The sequence below is a fragment of the Myripristis murdjan genome, chromosome 4 (assembly GCF_902150065.1).
Source record: "Myripristis murdjan chromosome 4, fMyrMur1.1, whole genome shotgun sequence".
Lineage (NCBI taxonomy): Eukaryota > Metazoa > Chordata > Actinopteri > Holocentriformes > Holocentridae > Myripristis > Myripristis murdjan.
The window spans coordinates 26,751,366-26,771,142 of NC_043983.1; the positions used below are offsets into that span (position 1 = coordinate 26,751,366).

Below are 19,777 nucleotides of genomic sequence, written 5' to 3' on the forward strand. Positions count from 1 at the left end.
ACTTGATATCAGTAAAATAAATGTCTGGAGGTTTAGGTAGAGAAGATGTTTAGATTTCCTGAACTTGGCGAAAAATACCAAAGGTACAGGCCTGCCATGTTGATGATTACGGCACGCTATTAAACTTATCTCCTCTGCCCCGTCAAGTCAAAAAAGTTTCTTACACTCTATGGGATGCTTATCATTGTCATTTAAGCTGATAAGATGTATTTTTTTCCATAAAAACCTTGCCCAGAATAGCTTTCACTGGAAGAGTGAGGACTTTTTGGTCTAATTTGCTGTCTGAGCATGCTGACAGGTGGAGAGTGAAGGCTCTTCTGCTTTGAAGTGACTAATTGCTGGTGTTGGTCTCAGAACAACAACAGCGCTTTGTTCAAATGTCAGTTGACCAAGTCACCGCAGGGATGTGTGTGTGTTTTCGTGTGTGTGTGTGTGTGTGTGTGTGTGTGTGTGAGAGATCATGACTTGTTACTCTGGGTGATGTAAGGACATTCTCTCTGCCTCAATCATTCACTCATATGTGTCTGTACCCCTCTCTCTTTCTCTCCCCCCAATTTATGTTCTGTCAATTCAGTCCTCAGCAGCCTGTATAATACCCTTGCCCCCCTCCCTCCTCTGTGTGTGTGTGTGTGTAGTGTGTGCATGTACTGTGCTGTGTATGAGTGGACAGCATCACTGCAGCAGGTAGAAAGAGCGAGAGCATGAGAGAGAGAGAGAAGGTGGGGATGCTTGAAGATGGAAAAGGGAGTCTACACATCCTTTAAGACCCCCCCCACCCACACACACACACACACCTCTTTGTACAGGTCTCTCTTTCTTTCTCTCTCTCTCTTTCTCTTTCTTTCTGTCTCTCATTGATCTTACTGCTGAGAGGCGGGCCAAGAGAGGCAGTGGAGCGAACCGAGGGAGAGCAAGCAAGCCAGGGAGAGAGAGAGAGGGAGAGAGGGAGAGAAGGAGGGGGGGAGTGAGAGAACGAGAGGAGCACACAGTCAAACGGATAGAGAGAGAGGAGAGAGAGGACTGGGACTGCTGCTGCAGAGGAGGACAAGAGAGACCACATCCATACTGACACACACACACACACTCACACACACACACACACACACACACACACACACACACACACACACACACACACATACACACACGCACACACGCAGTCAGACAGACCACACTGGCACACACACGCTGACACATAACACACTGACAAAACACACACACACACTGACACATCCTGACACACACACACTCACACGCGCTGACGCACAGGAAGGCAGTGACCATGTTGCCGCCTGCATCCTGACCGGCCATGAGGATTACACTGATGAAGATGATGATGATGATGAAGACGAGAGCAATGAAGAGTGTGAGGGAGAGGACGCTGGCCTGCCACAGCTGAGGACCGTAGCCAGGCGGTGGGGGGTGGGGGGGGTGGGGGGATTGGGGGGCAGGCCGAGAGGGAGACTGTGGGATGGGATGGAGCATGGCTGGTGGAACACGTGTGTGTGTTTGTGTGAGTGCGCACGTGTATGTGCGTGCACGCGAGCGTGTGTGTTTGTGTGTGTGAAATATGTGTGTGAAGGCTAGGATGCCCCCCCAGCGCGGGACCAGCTAGCTAACGTTAGCCACATGTTGTGCCACTGCAAAGTAGCATGCACCAACAACACCATATCTCTGATGTTTGGATGCAAGGTAGGTAGATTATGTATGTGCATGCGTGCATGTGTGTGCGTGTGTGTGTATGTGTGTGTGTCTGTGTGTGTAATGCACATTAGCTACACTAATAACATGGTCTCTCCAAATCCACTATTAACATCATCTCTACATGCAAGATAAGACAGGGAGAGAGGTCTGTGTTTGCATGTGTGTCACAGAGTGAGGTGTGTGTGTGTGTGTGTGTGTGTGAGTGTGTGACATGTATGGGGTCGAGACAGAGGCATAGAAATAGATAGCGAGAGAGAGACAGCGAAGGTAGAATTTGCAAAGAGAGAGAGGGAGAGGTAGTGACTAAGCTTGTCAAGGGACTCTGGGTTGAGGTAAACTAAGGTGAGAGTTAGTAGCCGGCAGGATGGAGAGAAGGCATCTTGCTCTGTGAGAGAGAGCAGAGAGATAGATTTAGAGGTAAGGGGAGAGGCTTTGTTTGTTTTGCTGTCCATATTCCATACTTCAAATCTTCTAAAGCCAGCTTAACACTAACATCTCTGTTACAACACCTATTCCTAACTGAACAGAGAGGAAAAAAAGGCAGTCAGCAGTTTCAGTGATGTTTAAACTTGCAGTGGCCAAATGAAGCAAGAGGCTTGTAGAGAAGCATCTGCCTCTCTATGATGTTTCCAGCACAAGGACCTTGATCAAAAACAAGCATGGGTAGAAACTGCAACAAGTTTCAGTAGTTATTTACTATTGATTGGTGCTCACTCATTTTATCAGGTAAAACATAGGAAAAAAGCGCAAAGTAAGTAAATTCCCATTCTGCAAAATGACTGGCTTCCGTTTTTGTGACTATGACGCTGTTGCATCCTGTCAGGACACTTCCCAAGGCGATATTGTCGGGTTAGCGCTTGCTCACTTCTAGTGTGGGACAGGTGTAAGGCCCTGAGTGAATTCAACATTGAAATGGTTATGGGTGGTTTGTGCAGCATTATTACATGTCAGTGCATTATTATTGTGAAATTTTGGTTTAATTGCGGTAAATGCTTGAGACCATGGCTGTGCCTGTTGACAACCTCTGTTGCTCATTGTCCTTCCTCCTCCTTGGAGTTTCTCTGTGTTTGTTTTCTCTTTGGTTTTACTGAAGAGGACAAACATGTTGGAGGAGATTTTTCCATCGTCCTTCCGCTGTATCCACCATCTGCTGTTGCCAGAAACTCTAACAGCTTAAGCTCTGTTTGTGATGGAGGAACAAAGCCTTCTTCTTGTTTGGTGTCATAAAGCCAAAGATGCTGAATAAAAACAAAGATAGTGGATAGATTATCATTGTTTGCTGCAGTGGATGCAGTAGCAGTTGCAAGCTAATATTAGTGATGTTGTTTAAAATGAGTTAATTAAAATGATTTTTCAAACATGAACGTCTTTTCTGAGACCTGAAGGCTTGTTGTTAAAGTTGGATATCAGTTAGCAAAAAGTTTTGCATTTTGGCATTGAAACCACTCATAAATGAGCCCCACAAACTCCAGTCTTTCAACAAATAGTCTTCCACCATCTTTAGTAAAGCAATATCCCCTTCTGTCATAAAGCATTTCAGCAGATTTTCTATGGAAACCAGCTGGGTAGCACGCAATGTAAAACGTGGCATGGAAGCTGATAGAGGCTGCCAGTCCTCTCAGCAACGGCCTTGTTTGTTTGCCGTGATCATAGGAATGGCTCAAAATTAATGTGGTATTGATTTATTGATGTTGGACTGGTACACATTGCAACTTTAAAAACTGCATCACAAATTACAACAACAAAAAACAGATGTCCCTTTCAGTGCAAATCCATATTAGAGTGATTTTAGCCACCAATTCACAATCCTGTCTGAATGAAGAGGGGGAAAAAAACTTGCTTTTTGACTGGCCTTTGGCAGCTCTTACAGTAGAATCATGCAAATCCTACTCAGTATTAAATGAGTATTATCATATCCCTTATGAGTAGGTCGGCTTGCTAATTACATAACATCAGGCCAGGCTAAGCGAATGGGCTCAGGCTAAATTTGGCAATCACCATCTTGCAAAGCACTCTGAAACTGTTGGGTGCAAAATCAACACATGAAATATTAAAGTTCCATCCAAGTGCCTCAGATGGCTGTGCTTTTGATGTGGGGTAACTGTTAGTTAAATGTGCTGCATCCTCAGATAGACGACAAATAAACTTTCAACCTTAAAATGGCTCAATAAACTGGTCCAAATAGTACAGTGAAACCTAGACCTGAATGCCAGAAATAGAGGCATTCAGAGAGAGAAGAAAAGAAAACACCCAGATTTACCAAACAGTCTGTTATCTCACCGATGTTTGTATGTTGAAACTGTGTCTTCATTTTATACAGAGCTGTGACAATATTGCTTCATATAACCAGTCATCCCTGATGTGAACTGAGAGTGAGAAAGACAGTGAGGGTCCATTTCTTAGTTTTCCATTGAAGATTCATGTGGCATCATAATATGAAAAAACAGCTTGAAGAATGATCGCTAGCATGCTGTATGTATCTTCGTGCCTTCGTGTGTGCATGTGTGTGTGTGCATGTGTGGGTGTACACGGTGTTGTCCAGTTCAGCAGTTAAGCCATAATAAACTGTATGGACTTCACTTCTGTCCTATCAGATCAACTCATCATGACAGCCTGCTAGTTAGAGGGAGGCAGAGAGAGAGAGAGAGAGAGAGAGGAAGAGAGAGAGAGAGAAAGAGTCATAATGAAATCCATCTTATTTATTTACTTGTTTGCTTATTAATTACTTATTATTATTTGTATTATTTTATGTATATCATCACTCACTGTTTTGTTACCTGTCTTTCCAAAAATGCTTTGGCAATATCGTATATAATACAGTCATGCCAATAAAGCTTACTGAATTGAATTGAATTGAATTGAAAGAGACAGAGAGAGAGAGAGGGTAAACAAAAGTGTGTGAGACAGAGAGAGCACTAGTTTTGCTCTGTGTATATATAGCCACAGAGGGATCTGCTGAGAAACAGCATGTGTCTAACAGCAGGCGTAGAAGGTATGTGAGAACAAGGGCAAACAGTTGCATAGACGCGAAGCACCACCTTTTATTGACACCAATGTTCTGAGAAGCAAAATAAAATGAAGTGTCTCTGTTCATTATGGCGAGTCAAGGCAGCTTCAGGGACCGCTGACTAGTGATGCTGGGGTCCGCGGAGATACAGGCATGGGGAGGCAGAGTGACAAGCATGAAGTTCTGGTTTAACTTGCAGCGAGATTCAGTTCACACTGAAAATGTCAGCAAAATGACATATAAATGGGGTTTAATAACTTACTGAACAGAAAACTGATAACTGTGCATGAGGTCAACTTAACAGCACGATTTTAGCTGTATTTTAGATACATTTTGGATTAACCTTGCTTCCTGAATGACTGGGTAGGAATATTGTTGCCGGACTGACCCAACAGCACATACGACAGCTAAATTATTGGCTTACCATCACAATGCTTGCAGAAGCACAAAGATGATTTTTAAGTTTAACCAATAATGGCTAATTTATTATGTCATGTCACAGCTACAGTTCACAATTGGTGTAACAAGCCAGTGGCATTTCTTTTAAACGCTATGCTCCACTCTCACTGCTATGTAAGAAGCGGCAAGCTGGCACACCCAGATGGAGCGCACCTATAGCTAACCCCTTTACTGTGAGTGAGTGAGGAAGTGAGTGATTTTCATTAGAGCTCAGAGTTGCTTCACCTCTGAAAACAGTAAGTGCGTGAGAAAGAGAGGCCAGTGTGATGTCCCCATAATGGGATTATTAGCAAGATATACAGACAGGCTGGACCGCTGTCTTCTCTTACTCATGGATAATCCCACCATGGCAAGTGAGACTTGTCGTTTTCTGTGTGTGTGTGTGTGTGTGTGTGTGTGTGTGTTTGCGCGAATGCCTCAACTCACCTGCTGACCAAAATCACCCACTGTGTAACTGGTAGAGCATTTCCTTTCCTTTCTACATGCAGACAGTGTAATGTACAATGCGGTGAGTTATGGTAGATCACTTTCTTTATCAAATTCAATAAGACCTCTCAGTAATATTAAGTAATGCTAGTGGTTTTATTCCATGCTTGAAGATGTATAATTTGAAAATAAAACGTCATACCTTAACAAAGCTGCTGTACAGTCAATGTTTTTCACCCCCTCAATGAATTTCAAACCAGATTTTTGGCAAGCAAGACTATCATGGAATTAGCATGAAACAATGGAGCCAAATTATCTACCGGGGACACTTGAGTGACTTTGCAGTCTATGATTTCATCACTGAACAAACTGACCATTGGGCCAATCTCCAACACTCAGTGCACTCTTTTAATACTAGTCATAGTAGTCCTTCATCCTGCATCCACCCTACATCAATAATAGAGTGCGCTCTGCAGCTTGTCCTTTCTAAAATGCCATACAGCAGAACAAAATTGACTTTAACACAGTTAATTTCTCTAAAAAACACAGTTGCTATATCATTACCTTGTGATTTCCATGCTGAACTCTGCTGAGGACGCCTTCGTGTCCTTCTGATGTTGTGGCTCCCGGAGGAGCTGTAGTGTAATTTTTACATAACGCATGGATACTGTATGCATTGTGTCTGTTTCTGTACGCTGCTGACTGTCTTTATTTGCGAGACAAATTCCCCTCAGGCCTAGTGAAGATCCTTTCCACTCTGATTCCTTTCCAACTAGGGAGCCCCAGCACGGTACAAGGAGCTTTATACTGCCTGTTTACACAGTAAGCAAGCAGTATAAACCTAGATTTCAATCATTTTATGTGCCGGTTTGCTGTTGTGCCGCATGCCCCATGTTATAAAAACACCATGATGCTATGCAGTTAGATCTGAGATAGAAGGAGAGAAGGAGAGACAGGGACAGAAAAACAGAGACATACAGAGGAGAGGTGGCTTCATGTAAAATAGACTACATTTTAAATACAGGATGGGAGCAATTCAATTTACCTTGCCAGTGATGTGTCCATTTCTGAAGCTGTTCAAGTGTCTTGGAAGATAAATCAAACGCACCTCAACTAGGTCAGACATTTAAGCACATTCAAAATAAATGAATCTGTCCCTGTATCTGCCCAGGCCTGTGTTTGTATTCATACTGAGGACACTGCCGGCTAAAGCCCTGCTTTCATCAGCTAAGAGAAATCTTGGATTACTTTTGTCTGGCAATTATATCAAATCAAATATATCAAATTTAGTTAAGATGGTTAATTCAAGTCATAAAATAGCTAAACTGAAGGCCTTAACAGTTTTAACCAATCTTAAATATAGTAATTTAATGTCTTTTTTCATCTTGTTCTTCAGGTTTCATTTGATGCGGCCCTAAAAATGAATAGTCCAATTTCAGTGAAAAAATCAAGTCCAGTGTCATTTTAAGCCATAAGTTTGCATTTCCACCCTGCCTTATTTAATGGAACATATGAATGGGACTTGCAAGAAAAGCTTACAGCCAATTTAAAAACAAGCGTAAAGACAAGAAAATGTTTTAGTTGCACTGTTTTTAGTCTACTTCTATAAAGATGCCAAGTGAATAAAGTGTTGTGGGTTCTTGTCTTTTTTTACTTGCTACAGAACCACAAAAACTAAAGCCTGTGTTACACAGAGCTATACCACATTTCGCTCTGTAAAATAATACACACACACTAACATTGTCTCTCTGAAATTTTGTCCTTTAGTTGCTTTTTATATTGATTTGATTGGATTTTGATTTAGATTTTTGCTAGAGAAATGCTATGTCTTGGAAAAGACAGATAAAGTCGGTCAACCAGAGTAGTCGTCCCCCGATTAATCAGGCCGATATCATTTTGAGATTAGCAGCATCAGCTGATCCCTGCAGTCATGGGGCCGATGCTGTTGTTAAGTGAACTAAGACTTCATTTATTTTTAATGCATTAAATATATTTTTTGTAGCTTATTTTTTGATTGTCTGTGGACATTTATTTAGTTTATACATTTTTTTATTTAAAATAAGTGCACTGCACTTCTACTTAAACAGAGACAGTGCATACAATAACATTAATATTAAATTGATGTTCGCTTATGTTTAGCAATTTTGTGTCTCATTTGTTATTATCAGTAAATTGTTTTATTTTATCATATGCGAAAACAACATTAACAACAACATATCAGCATTGTATGTTGGCTATCTGCCACACTGCTCTCTAAATATTGGCAACAGCCATTGAAAAACTCATTCTGGTTGACCACTAAGCCACAGCTACCTGGGGGTTTGGTACTAAATTATATTTAAAGTAACTAAAAGATCAAAATTCACAAAGGTGATATTGCTGGATGTATTTTAACCCCTGGAACAAAAAGTGGTATATCTCATGGATATCTGTTCATTACAACTCATATTCATGCCATTAAAAAAAAAAAAAAAATGACGACTTCCTCTGCAGCTCCCTATTTACTAAAGAGGTTTTGTTTTATCACATCTGCTTTAGTGGGCACAGTTGGACATCATATACCTCATTAATAATTAATTTCCTATTCCCATTTTATACCTTTTGTTTATTGTCCATTGACAGTTTTACAGCTTTCATCATCTGTGGTCACTGTTGTGTTCTTTTAAATTTTAGTTCCTTGATTTGTTCCACACAGCATGAAAAAGGCCCATTCAGATATCTTAAAAATGTGAATCCTGCAGATACCCGGTGCAAGTGGCCTGTGTATAACTGTAATGTACTGCATATATTGTGTTTGTGATTTTACTTTATCTGCCATCCCATCGTGTTGCGTCACCACGGTAAGAGGCACATGAAGATGGAGCAACAAGAAGAAAACAGACCATATGGCGTGTTTACTACCAGAGTGGTGCGGGGAGGGAGAAGGCAAGCGGAAGGAAGGGAGGGCAGGGAGAGAGAGAGAAGTATTTCTAAGTAGTATGCAGTATTTTTGAAAAGCTTTTCTTAAACGAAACATTACAAATCTAGGAGGAAATGCATACAGGAAAATATGTATTAACCTGACACAATTTCAGTGAAATAATGGGGGGAAATTGCATTTTAACAGTATGTCCTTTGACAATGTGTCTATTGATGTTATTGAACCATCTGTCTGTGTAAATGTCACATTCACGGTCGCCTGCTGAATCTCGTTATTATCTGTTATTTGATATTCTTCTTGCTGTTGCAATAAGTACTTTTGCACTTCATGCCAATAAAGCGTGAGAGAGAGCGATGGAGGAGATAGATAGAACGAGAAAGGACAGAAATGGTGAGAGAGAGAGAGAGAGATGAAGCACGTGTGTGTGAGAAGTCCCTTACGGCAGAGGATCCCCTGCTCTTTCATATCTCACCAAGCGTGACTAACGCCTGGCTTTACTCTGACACACACACACACACACACACACACACAAACTAACACATACACACTATAATACACAGATGCACACTCGGCTGCTGAATCTGCTCTCAATCCAGTCACGTTTCTCTGGCTACGCAAGACTGGCTGACACACTAACACACGGCAGCCACAGTGTGTGTGTATGTGTGTGTATTTGTGTTCATATGTGCGTCTGTGTGTCTTTATTTACATGAGTATGTGTATATCCGCTCTGGTGTGCATGTGTGTGTGTGTGTGTCTCCAGGCTCTATGCTTATTACTGGATGCTGAGCTATATAGTAGAGCAAACAGAAACAGGGAGCACAAGCCCTCCACTAACCACACACACACACACACGCACACACACACACACACACACACACACACTGTTATCTTTAACCTGACAGTATTTCCATTCACTAAATCATTCTAATGTGTTCAAATTCTCCTCTTATCATCTGGAAATGAAAAGTCAAATATAGGAAGGATTATGGATAAACTGTTGTGTGTGCGTGTTTGTACGTGTGTGTGTGTGTGTGTGTGTGTGTGTGTGTGTTTGTGCATGTGAATGCTTCCTCATTTGTGTCTCAGTGATATGTGTGTATATTTTTGTGTGTGCATATACTTGCATACCTTTATGTTTGTCCGTTGTTATGTGTGTCTGCATATTTGTGTGTCACTACATGTGTATGTGAGAGAGTGTGTGTGTGTGTGGTTGTGTGTATTTGTGTACATCTGTGTATGCACGCGTGTGTATGTGTGTTCATGTGCGTGCACAAAGGGCAATAGCAGCAGTGTTGTGACAACAGTGTGTGCCAGGATCTCTTCAGGGTCTTAGTGCCTGGCAGTTTGCATTCAAAGATTATTTTGAGGCATTTCCAGCTAATTAGCGCGTTTGCAGGAAATGGAAAGATGGGAGCAAGATAGACAGAAGGAATGACATCCACTGAAGGTCATGAGACGGACTCAGATCAACTGTTTTGTTCAGAGAAGATGCACCATCTCAGTTTAAAGGAGGTGAAAGTGTGCAGCAGGGAGAGGATAAACAGCCATGTCTGTTTCACCACACAGGAATTAGCCCCATCTCCTGTTTTGTACAAATTATGTCACTTAATCTCCCCACTAAACAACATATTTGTGCATGTTGGTGCTGACCGAAATGCCAGTCAGCTGGGACACAGGGTCAGAAATATTCCAATATCATTTTAGATTCAGTGTTGTGAACATGCTGAGCTGGCCCCGCTGAGCCACACTTGGCTCTGCTGTGGGAGAGCAGTTGTTAATTTGCTCTCCAGGCGAATGTTTGAAACGTTTGAAATCGTCAGGCAGGTTTAAAAATATCATGGACGGATTCCCCCATGGTGAGTCAACTGGTGTGCTTGCTGTCCATGCGCTGTGACTCCTGGAATAACCCGCCGTTCTCCCAGCAAATTCGTAAATCCGTTGAGGGCAGATGGGGGGGGGGGCTTCCTTCAGAGCCAGCAGCCTCTTGACGACATTCACATTCGTGTTTGGCATCATGAGGCGAGCCAGTGTTTACTGCTTATCTGTGTGTCAATTATGAATGAGGGACAGGGGATATGATGACAGCATCTGGTGTCATGATTAGAGTCATTATGGCGATGTGTGTGAGTGTGTGTGAGCTGATACTGGATTCAAAGCGAAAATGGTGTTAGAAACTTAAAATGCCGTGTTCTAAGTTCACCTTACACACCTGAAACACTTTCATGCAGAGCATTGTGAGTGTGTGTGAGGCATACTTTCAACATTCAACATTATTCTGTCTTAATAAGAGCAGTGTTGGCTTATATCAGCTCAATGAAAAGTTTCAAAACACGAATTGTATCGGTCCAACATTAATACTGCTGTTAATTTTTGCAGATTTCGCTGACTTTAATTTTTTTGAACATCACATTGCAACTGTAATGGTCTTCTGTTTAAAATAAACAAACAGAAAAAAATAACAATTATCTTGAAACACAACAATCTGAAACCCTTAACCTCTATTTGTATTACCATTCTTATAAAAATTTCGTAGTATTGACTGTTATGGAGGGGATGATATCAAAAAAGCTTCACTCTATATGACATTTTTATGATACTACAGTAATAATCGTAGAGAGGCTTCCCAGGTGTTATGCTTCAAGGATGTTTGGTTATACTGTAAGCAGTAAGCATGCTAATGAAATGAGTCAAGTACTAACACTAGTGTATAGGCAGTGTGCATACCACCCACAACACATAAACACACACACACACACACACACACACACACATTACAGGGGAAACAGCTGCACCAGTATGTTGTTTTACTGGATTGGTGCACACATGATTCAGTTTCCCACTTGGGGAAAAAAAAAAACTCATTTAATTAAGGCTCTTCTGCTGTAGTAACTGATGCAGAGACCCAGAGGGAGCTGTATGCCTGGTTACACGCACACACGCACGCACACACGCACACACACATACACACATAGTGAGGTCAAACCTGGCTCTCTGCTGGCTTGCTTGAGAGGTCAGCATGTCAGAAGGTCAAAGGTCACTGTGACAAGTCTGACTCTGAGACCATCTGTCTTTCTGGCTTTATGGATAAAGTAAGTAAAGATAAGTACTATTATCTATTATTCTGGCTGCACACAACAGAAATGGAATAAACAGGATTGGCATTGTACTGGTGATTCTACAGTCGCTAATGGGCCAACTGGCAGCCATCTCTGGAGAACTGACTGCATAAATATATTGATAGTTCCATTGCAGCAAAACAAGCAGTCTTAAAAATACTGGTAATGGAAGATATTTTCACCGGTGATATGAACAAACATTCAAATCATTTGATTTGTACGATTGTTGGTAGCTGTGTTTGTTGATGGCTCGGTGTCGTCAGGCTGTAATTAGCAGCACTTGTGAGATTGTGTTACTGAACCAGAACTTCAGCATAGACACACCAGCATCTACAACACTGTATGTAGGTAACATTAAGGGGAAAACAGGCACTTTGTCCTCTAGTTTTAACTGAATTCAGCACACAAAAAATGTGTCAAAAACATCAAAGATTCTGAGAGGGAAATCGCTATTAATGCAATATACAATTATTCAAACCTTCAGAAATGCACCACTACAGCATTAGCTGGCTTTTCAAAGAGTAAATGTACACCAAATGCTTTTTTTTTTTTTTTTTTTTTGCATTACACAGTGGCTTCCATCTCTTTATCTACATCTTTCCTTCATGACAGATGTAGAATAAATAGTTAAAATTGGTAAGGGACTGTAGATTTTACCTGGATTCACCTGCCCAGTATAGTTGATGAAGATAGCAAGAGGCCTGATTTTTTTCTGGCCAAGTTATTGTAATGCTGTTCAGGAATTAGAATTATGGAAAGGACACCTGTAGCACTTGATAAATTAATAACTGCTGGACAATGTAGTAACCTGTCAAAATATAGTAAAATGTCCCTTTAAAAGATTTTTTTCTGATATTTTCTGACATTATGCCATTATGCCATTCATTGCATTGCATTTTCAAGCCATTTCAAGGGACATTTTATTAAAATTTATTAAGTATTTAATTTATTAAGATTTATTTATTAAAAGTTTTTTACATTATCCAGCATTTATGATGTTATCAGGCACTTCTTTTGGCATCTTTAAGCTTGTATAGATTATCGCACTAAAAGCTTCTCACTGGTCGCATCTCCCCAGGTTAGCTGTTAACCTGTAGTTTAATGAGGTTGGCATACAGATGGCAGCCAAATAGTCTTAGCGGGAAGGTGTTGCAAATCCTCTTAATTGGCTTTTCTCACAACACACATTCTCACTTTAAGTGTCCCTTTAACCCTGGGTTTGGGTCAAGCTGCGTGTCAGATTGTCTGTATTTCACTTTGTCCTGATGGATGGTTTGTACTGTGGGGTCGAGTGTGTTCATGTGCTGTAGTACTTCTCTGGATGTGTGTTAGCTGCTGTTTCAGGTGCCATTAGTCTGGCAGATTTGGGTCAGTATGATAAAAGAGTCCACATTTCAGCTGTGTCAAACCTTAAAAAAGTCCCTCTGCTTCTCTTTATCCATGTCGTCTCTTTTTTATTGGTGCAAATTTAATAAGGGAGATCAATAAGGAGTGATATATTTTATCTTTATTCCCCTCATCAGTGTGAAAAGTGTTGCTAATATTTTGTACATTCAGTGTACACCAGGACCCTTCCTCACTAGTGCTGGGCAGTACGGTCAAAATCAGTTTCATAATGCTCATAAGGACTTGGCTCAGTATCAGTTGATATCACAATATGACTCATGTATACAAAATCACATTAATTAGTCAAATGAATCAATTTTCTCCCTTAAACTAATAGTATTAATCGGTGAAACGTCAATCAAAACTCAAAAATTCTCTAGTAATAGTCCTTAAAATGTCTCACACCTAACTTCATCAGTCTTTACAGAAACATTTGCTTGTTATTATCAGTTTAGACAGCAGAATCGTGTGTCACAATATCCCAAAATCACAATATCATCACAGTATGATTGTGCTGAAAGACAGTGAACAGTATTGAATTGTTGCCCCGGCCCAGTGCAGGCCATGTAACCTAAGGACCTTTGTTGCGTGTCCAACCCTTCCTCTGTCCCTCTCCACTGTACTCTGTCCAGTAAAGCAGAAACACCATCGAATAATTTATTTTAGAGAGATGAAGAGCAATGAGAATGAGAGGGAAGAGGAGGGAAGGGAGAGTAAAAAACTAGGGGTAGAGTAAGAAATAGATAGTTATTCCTTAGGGGAGGGTGGTCCCTTGTCTTGCTGGAAGAAGAAACCCCCCTCTGCACCTTATTTCTCTCCCTCACTGTCTCTCTGGGGCAAGCTGTCCTCATTCAGTTCTGATTCTGCCTGCGAACTCCGATGTGCTTATAGTCCAGTGTGTCTGAGTGTCAGTGTGTGTGCATGCTCTTACAATAGAAGATGCTCCCGAAACAATTACTGCCATGCTGGCTGTACACCTGGACAGATCCATGGTGTATACCCGCAGAAGCCGTACTATAAAAACTCACAGTTGTGTGTTCTTTTATGCAAGTTGAGGTCTTGCTGAGTGCCACTAACACTTTCTTTTCCAGCTTAACTGAAACTTTTTTACTTCACTTTCTAAACTAACCTCTGTCCTCTTTTCTTTTCCTCCTTTTTTCTCCATTACGCCTTCCTCCTTTCACCTTCTCATCCTAAACATTTCCATCTTCCTTCCTGCCTTTTCCTTCTTTTCACCTTCTATTCTTCTCTGGTTTTCTCTTTGTGTTTATTTTTGTCCTCTCTCTTCTGTGAAAAACATCCTTTCCTTTCCTTTTTCTTTCTTACCCTCCTCCTGCTCCTCGCCACTCACTGTAGAAGTACCGATATCAAGAAGAGGAAGGGGCATCGCCTGGCGCCCCAAAGCTCCACCCCCAGCCCTGCCCACAGCACCCAATGGGAGGAGGCAGAGAGCTGAGGGATGGAGGGACCCTGGGAAGGGAGGGGAGGGAAGGGAGGGAGGGGGCGACCTGGAGGAGAGAGGCAGGCAGCACTGGGACTGTGGAAAGAGACAGGGAGCGTTCACTGGGCAGGGATGGATCCCTGGGTCGCCGCGGTGACCTACGGGGGGCGGAGCTTGTTCAGGTGGCGGAGCGGCAGCTGTCTCAGATTCAGCATGTTCATGGATACGTCGCTCACACACACATCGCCCCTGCTAAGGTACAGTAGCTAACATTGGCTGCCGGCCTGTATAGTTATATAGTTCTGTATGCACACACAGATACACACACACACACACACGCATGCATACACAAACACATGCGTACACACTAACAGTTATTCATTACATGGCCCACACTTCCATGAGGTCTGCCAAGGAGACTCACAGTCTGTCTGTCTGTCCATATGTGTGTCTCTCTTCATGGCCAGGCTCTGCTCACTCCGTCTACTTAATGCTGGTGTCTGTCAACATAAGTCACTGTGGTGGCACAGTCTGCCACTGTGTGTCTGTTTAGGGCCAGATATCACTAATGCTATGTGAAAACCTTCCATAATCAGCTTCATTTCTGGTGTTTTTGAAGGATAGATTCTGTATTATTAAAAAGTTGATTTCCATAATTTATTATCATACATAGCAGAACCTCACAGAAAGCAGATTCTTTCTAGCCTTCAACACAATCCAGGAGACAGGAAGCTCACACTACAATCAAATATGTCTTGATATTGTCCACAAAAAAAAGAGAAAAAAAAGGAGTACATCACCCTGTTTACAGAGTGGTTCCACGCTTTTCTGCTACGTGGATAACCTGCATTGATGTGTATATTGTAGAATTCCTTAGATCAACCAATCAGGGGGCACAACCTTGTGCAGAGGTGAGAGTCTTCAGCAGGTATATAAGCTGGTATGTAATGCCCTTACTGTTACAGTACCAGCATCTTCCTGAAGTGCTTTCTTTGCTGCTTTGTGGAAGGTTATGAATGCTTAGCATATACTGTAGTCACTGCAAAAAAGTAGTTCCAGACATAGTAATGAACAGTAATTGTACAAAATGTGCTCTGAATACAAACATAAATCAAATAGGCATGTTATTTTCCTGATTTCAGAAATGACAATGTTTTTTTGGAGAATGAAAACAACTTCCCTGTTGGACTGTTTCTCATCACTACAGCTAGTGCTGCAGTTGTGGTATGTACGACTGTAAATGATGGAAATCAACATTTTAATACAGCCTGGTAGGAATATTTTTTTTAATTCCAATTTAAGGATTACACGGTTTTCTGATGGTGGAGACTCTGAAAGCCTGTCAAATCCCATTGGATAAACCTAAAAATGCATCGCCATCAACTTAAAAGCAAAACTGTTTTTCAAGGCTTCTAAAAAGTAAAACATTTTGCTGATACGACAGCAGCAATTCACTACAAGATTATGGTTTTTTCATTCCAGTAAGCAAGTCATTTGTAATTTGTTCTCATATTTTGAATGCTTATTCATATAATTGTCGTCAGACTGGTTGAAGTGGGTGATGCTACAAGGTGTCAGGATGCTCAGGCCGAGTTGTGAGGCAATGTCTTTCAAGTTCAGGTGCCCAAAGACAAGGGCTTTTTACAATGCTAAGAAGTAGGTCCACATGTTTCAAAATATCTCCAGAATTAGATTGTCTTCTTTTCAAATGCTTAGAAGTCAAGGATATTGGCCTACATTTGCCTCCATCCAGACTGCTGTTCTTTGTACCTGGAGAATACTTTTGCAGAACTGTGCAAGCAGGGTTTCAGTTGAATGGTTGTCCCATTTTTTAGTAATGAGGCCCATTACTATCCCTGTTCTGCACTCTGTGTCTGTGTCTGTCTGGCTCGCTCTCCCTTTGTCTGTCTTTCTTTTCTCTCTATCTTTCTCACACACACTCATAATCGCACAGCATAGCCTCGTAATCTTTTTATTTTGGTTGATTGGACTGTATCTGTCTGCAGATTAGGGCTTACATCATTGTACTCATGCAGTCCCAGCCACACACACACACACACACTCGCACACACAAACGCACACATTAATTCCCTACCACACATACACACACACATTTGCACACATCGCACACACACACAGTCACTCAGTCATGCTCACTTTTTGGTGTATGCACAATGGACTATTCAGTTTGTCTTGTTGTTGTTCTTGTTCTTGTTGTTGTGTGTGTGTGTGTGTGTGTGTGTGTGTGTGTGTTATCATGGTTCTTATTCCCACATGGCCCTTCATATGTGAAACCTAAAGGCTTCAGCATGCTCATGTTCTTATTTGTTAACATTCATACATCATGTTTCCATATCCACTCTTCACATCATTGTTTCTTGAATGGTGGGTTCTGCTGGTTTGTGTGGAGACAGAATAGCACTCTTGTTATGTGGAGAGCTGACAGATACAAGCCCGTAGTCCATTTTTAGGTCCGGACCCACAGATTACAAAACAAGGTGACAGACAAAGGTGAAAGGTCGTTTGGCCACACAGCGGTTTTCCTCTGGATTCTGTCTGCTGTTGTTCTCTCACCACCCGAGAGCTGAGTTATTCAAGCGGTAAGCCACAGGAGGCTGTGCCTTATGGTGATTTAAAAAGTGTAAACTGTAAGAGGTGTTCAAGCATAAGAATTAAAATATTCCAGGATTTTTTTTATATCTGTAATTTTGTCGCATTTGTTATTCTTTATGCTTTTTTATTCCATTTACCATTTATAAATTTTAATTCCTAGTATGACTGCACATTGTTGACACTCACTTTTAAAGCTTCATTTTAATTGGGTATGTTCAATACTTTCTGAAATTACTTACGTAATCATAGCTGCAGATGAGGATTATCCATTTTATATATAACAAAAAAGTGCTGTGTCAGCTGTCTGTCTCTGACTCAGTCGTCAGTCAGTAGTTGTGTGTAGTTTAGGTAGTTATGCCCGTCTGAAAGGCCTCAGATAGAACGGTGCAGTGGACCAGTGTGATGAAGGAAAGCTCGGTGTGTAGCTCCACCTTGTGGCTGGATAGTGCCTCTACATCCTCAATACCAATGTTGTCTGCCCATCTATCTTGACTAGAGGATCACAATGGAAATCGTTTTTGGATTTGTTTTTTGTTTTTTTTTTTCCCTCCATTTCATTTATTTTTATTTATCATTTTTGTTTTTTTGTTTGTTTTTAAATGGTGTACTGTCCACACTATGTATTTTTTGTTTAATTGTCATTCATTTATCCTTTCATTCATCAAAGAATTGCACCATTCATCCTCTGGCGTCTTGATCATTCATTCATCCATGATCTTTTTGACCACCTGGAAATAAAGCACCACTCATTCCACCTGATGTGTTTTATTCAGGGGTAGAGCTAAATGATTCTGGGCTTTAGTTCTAGACTAATCAGATTCTTTTCCACTCGCCTCAGTGACATGTGGGGTAGAGAACGAGATATACTGGCCCAGATGCTGGCCCAGTACCATACAGACCCGCGCATCACCATCATCATCATCATCATCATCATCATGTTGGCTGTCAACAAATGGCTCCGCTCCAGCTGCCAGTCAGGATGTATAGAATCTACTGTCAGACACACAATAGATTTTATACACGTGTGTGTGTGTGTGTGTGTGTGTGTGTGTGTGTGTGTGTGTGTGTGTGTGTTTTGGTTGTTCAAGTTATTTTGAGAGCTCCTCCTTCCCAAATGGTGTGTGTGTGTGTGTGTGTGTGTGTGTGTGTGTGTGTGTGTGTGGGTACATGTGTGCGTGGGTGACTGCAGGTGCTGGATCTGGCTGGCTTCTGTATGACAGATGGACCTGCCATCTTGTTCTCCCCATGTACATGTTCCTCTCTCTCTCTCTCTCTCTCTCTCTCTCTCTCTCTCTCTCTCTCTCACTCTCTCTCACTCTTTCTCTCTCTCTCTCTCTCTCACACACACACACACGCACACACTCACACACACAGAGACTCTCATATAAGCTTTTTCCTACATCTCTCGCTAATTTATCTTAAGTGATATTTACGGTCCACTCTTAAAATTGGATTTGTCATTTTTCACACACCTGTGCGTCTCCTTTGGGACAAGCACATTCCAACCCAGCAGCATGTTAAAGCCCCTACAGTCCCTGTATATAATTAACCTCAATAAATCATTATTGGATGAATTGTCACAGTATGGTTTAATGTCAGCGGAAAAATGAGACCATCGTGGGGAAAATTTATTGTGTGTGTTTTCTCTGCTGAGGTACGATTTGACATGAAATGTACGTTACTGACTTAAATCACAAAGACGGGCCTTAACCAAAATACTACAAGGACTCATTTTGAATGGCTGTGTTTCTGTGTATAGAAACAAATGCGGAGCTAAGTTCAGATGCTTTCCAGTCCTGCAGCACGTAGGGCGGGGCACCATAATGCTGCAAAACACTTCACTTCTAATTTGCTCTCCCTTAAAGTCCCACATGGGGTTACAAATATACTAATTTCTGTAACCATTGCCAAATATACTAATTTCTGTTTAACCCCAGTGACCTCTAGACCAAAATTTCACATGTAGCTGATTTCACCCAGTAGTGGCAGCAGTCGGTGGTGCTGACCTCCATGAGAAAATCCAAAATGGAGCCACCCAGTTTTATCTGACTGCACTTTTCTTCTGTCAAAAAATCGACAAGAGACAGATGCTGCTTTGTTTGCAGTTAGCCTCCACACAGTCATGCATGCTAAATAATAAGCTCATTTATTGCTGTAATCAGTGTTTACACTCTCAAAGAGCCTGCAGTAAGGTTGATAAAAAAGTAACATTAAACATAATGTCCCATCACAGCTCTTTTTCACTTCGCCAAGCTAAGAAAATGGGTTTAACCGCCCTATTATAGTTGTTTTTTATTTTGTTTAGTAATTATCAGGACAGCCACATCAGTTGTAACACATCAAGCAGATCTTTTGTGTGTGCAGCAGTGTGTGTGCATGTGTGTGTGTGTGTGCCACCGTGCTGAGCTTTGTCTGTACACCGTAGGTAGAATCTCCTGATGTTCCATTCGCTGAGGAGGTGTGGTCTCACCCAGAGGGAGAGAGGCTAAACGAAGTCCCAGCTCCGCCTTTCTCCTCCCTCTATTCACAAAGCCACGCCTACTACCAGGTAACCTCGCCCCCGAGCTTATCGCATGACTTCATGGCAGAATATTACATACGATCCATCTTTTTTTTCCGTGTTGTTTATTTATTTGTTTGTTTGTTTATTTTACTGTTTTTCTCCCCTCACAATTTAATTTTGACATGCGTTCTCCCAAACA

At 41.5% G+C, this 19,777-nt stretch overlaps 1 protein-coding gene across 3 annotated transcripts in view; it reads left to right on the forward strand.

Annotated features, from left to right (window-relative positions):
* LOC115357821 (discs large homolog 1-like protein) overlaps positions 1-19,777 on the forward strand; it is a 127,179-nt gene that overhangs the window by 20,414 nt on the left and 86,988 nt on the right. The window contains exons 1-3 of one of the 3 annotated variants that reach the window (XM_030049536.1): positions 1,570-1,692; positions 14,378-14,719; positions 19,501-19,623. The exons of 1 other annotated variant lie outside the window; for it this stretch is intronic. In XM_030049536.1, the coding sequence (XP_029905396.1) occupies positions 1,630-1,692; positions 14,378-14,719; positions 19,501-19,623 (528 nt within the window). In that variant the 5' untranslated portion in view covers positions 1,570-1,629. Of the gene's footprint in view, positions 1-1,569; positions 1,693-14,377; positions 14,720-19,500; positions 19,624-19,777 lie in introns of those variants that run through there. One more of the 3 variants, XM_030049533.1, reaches the window with a different exon arrangement.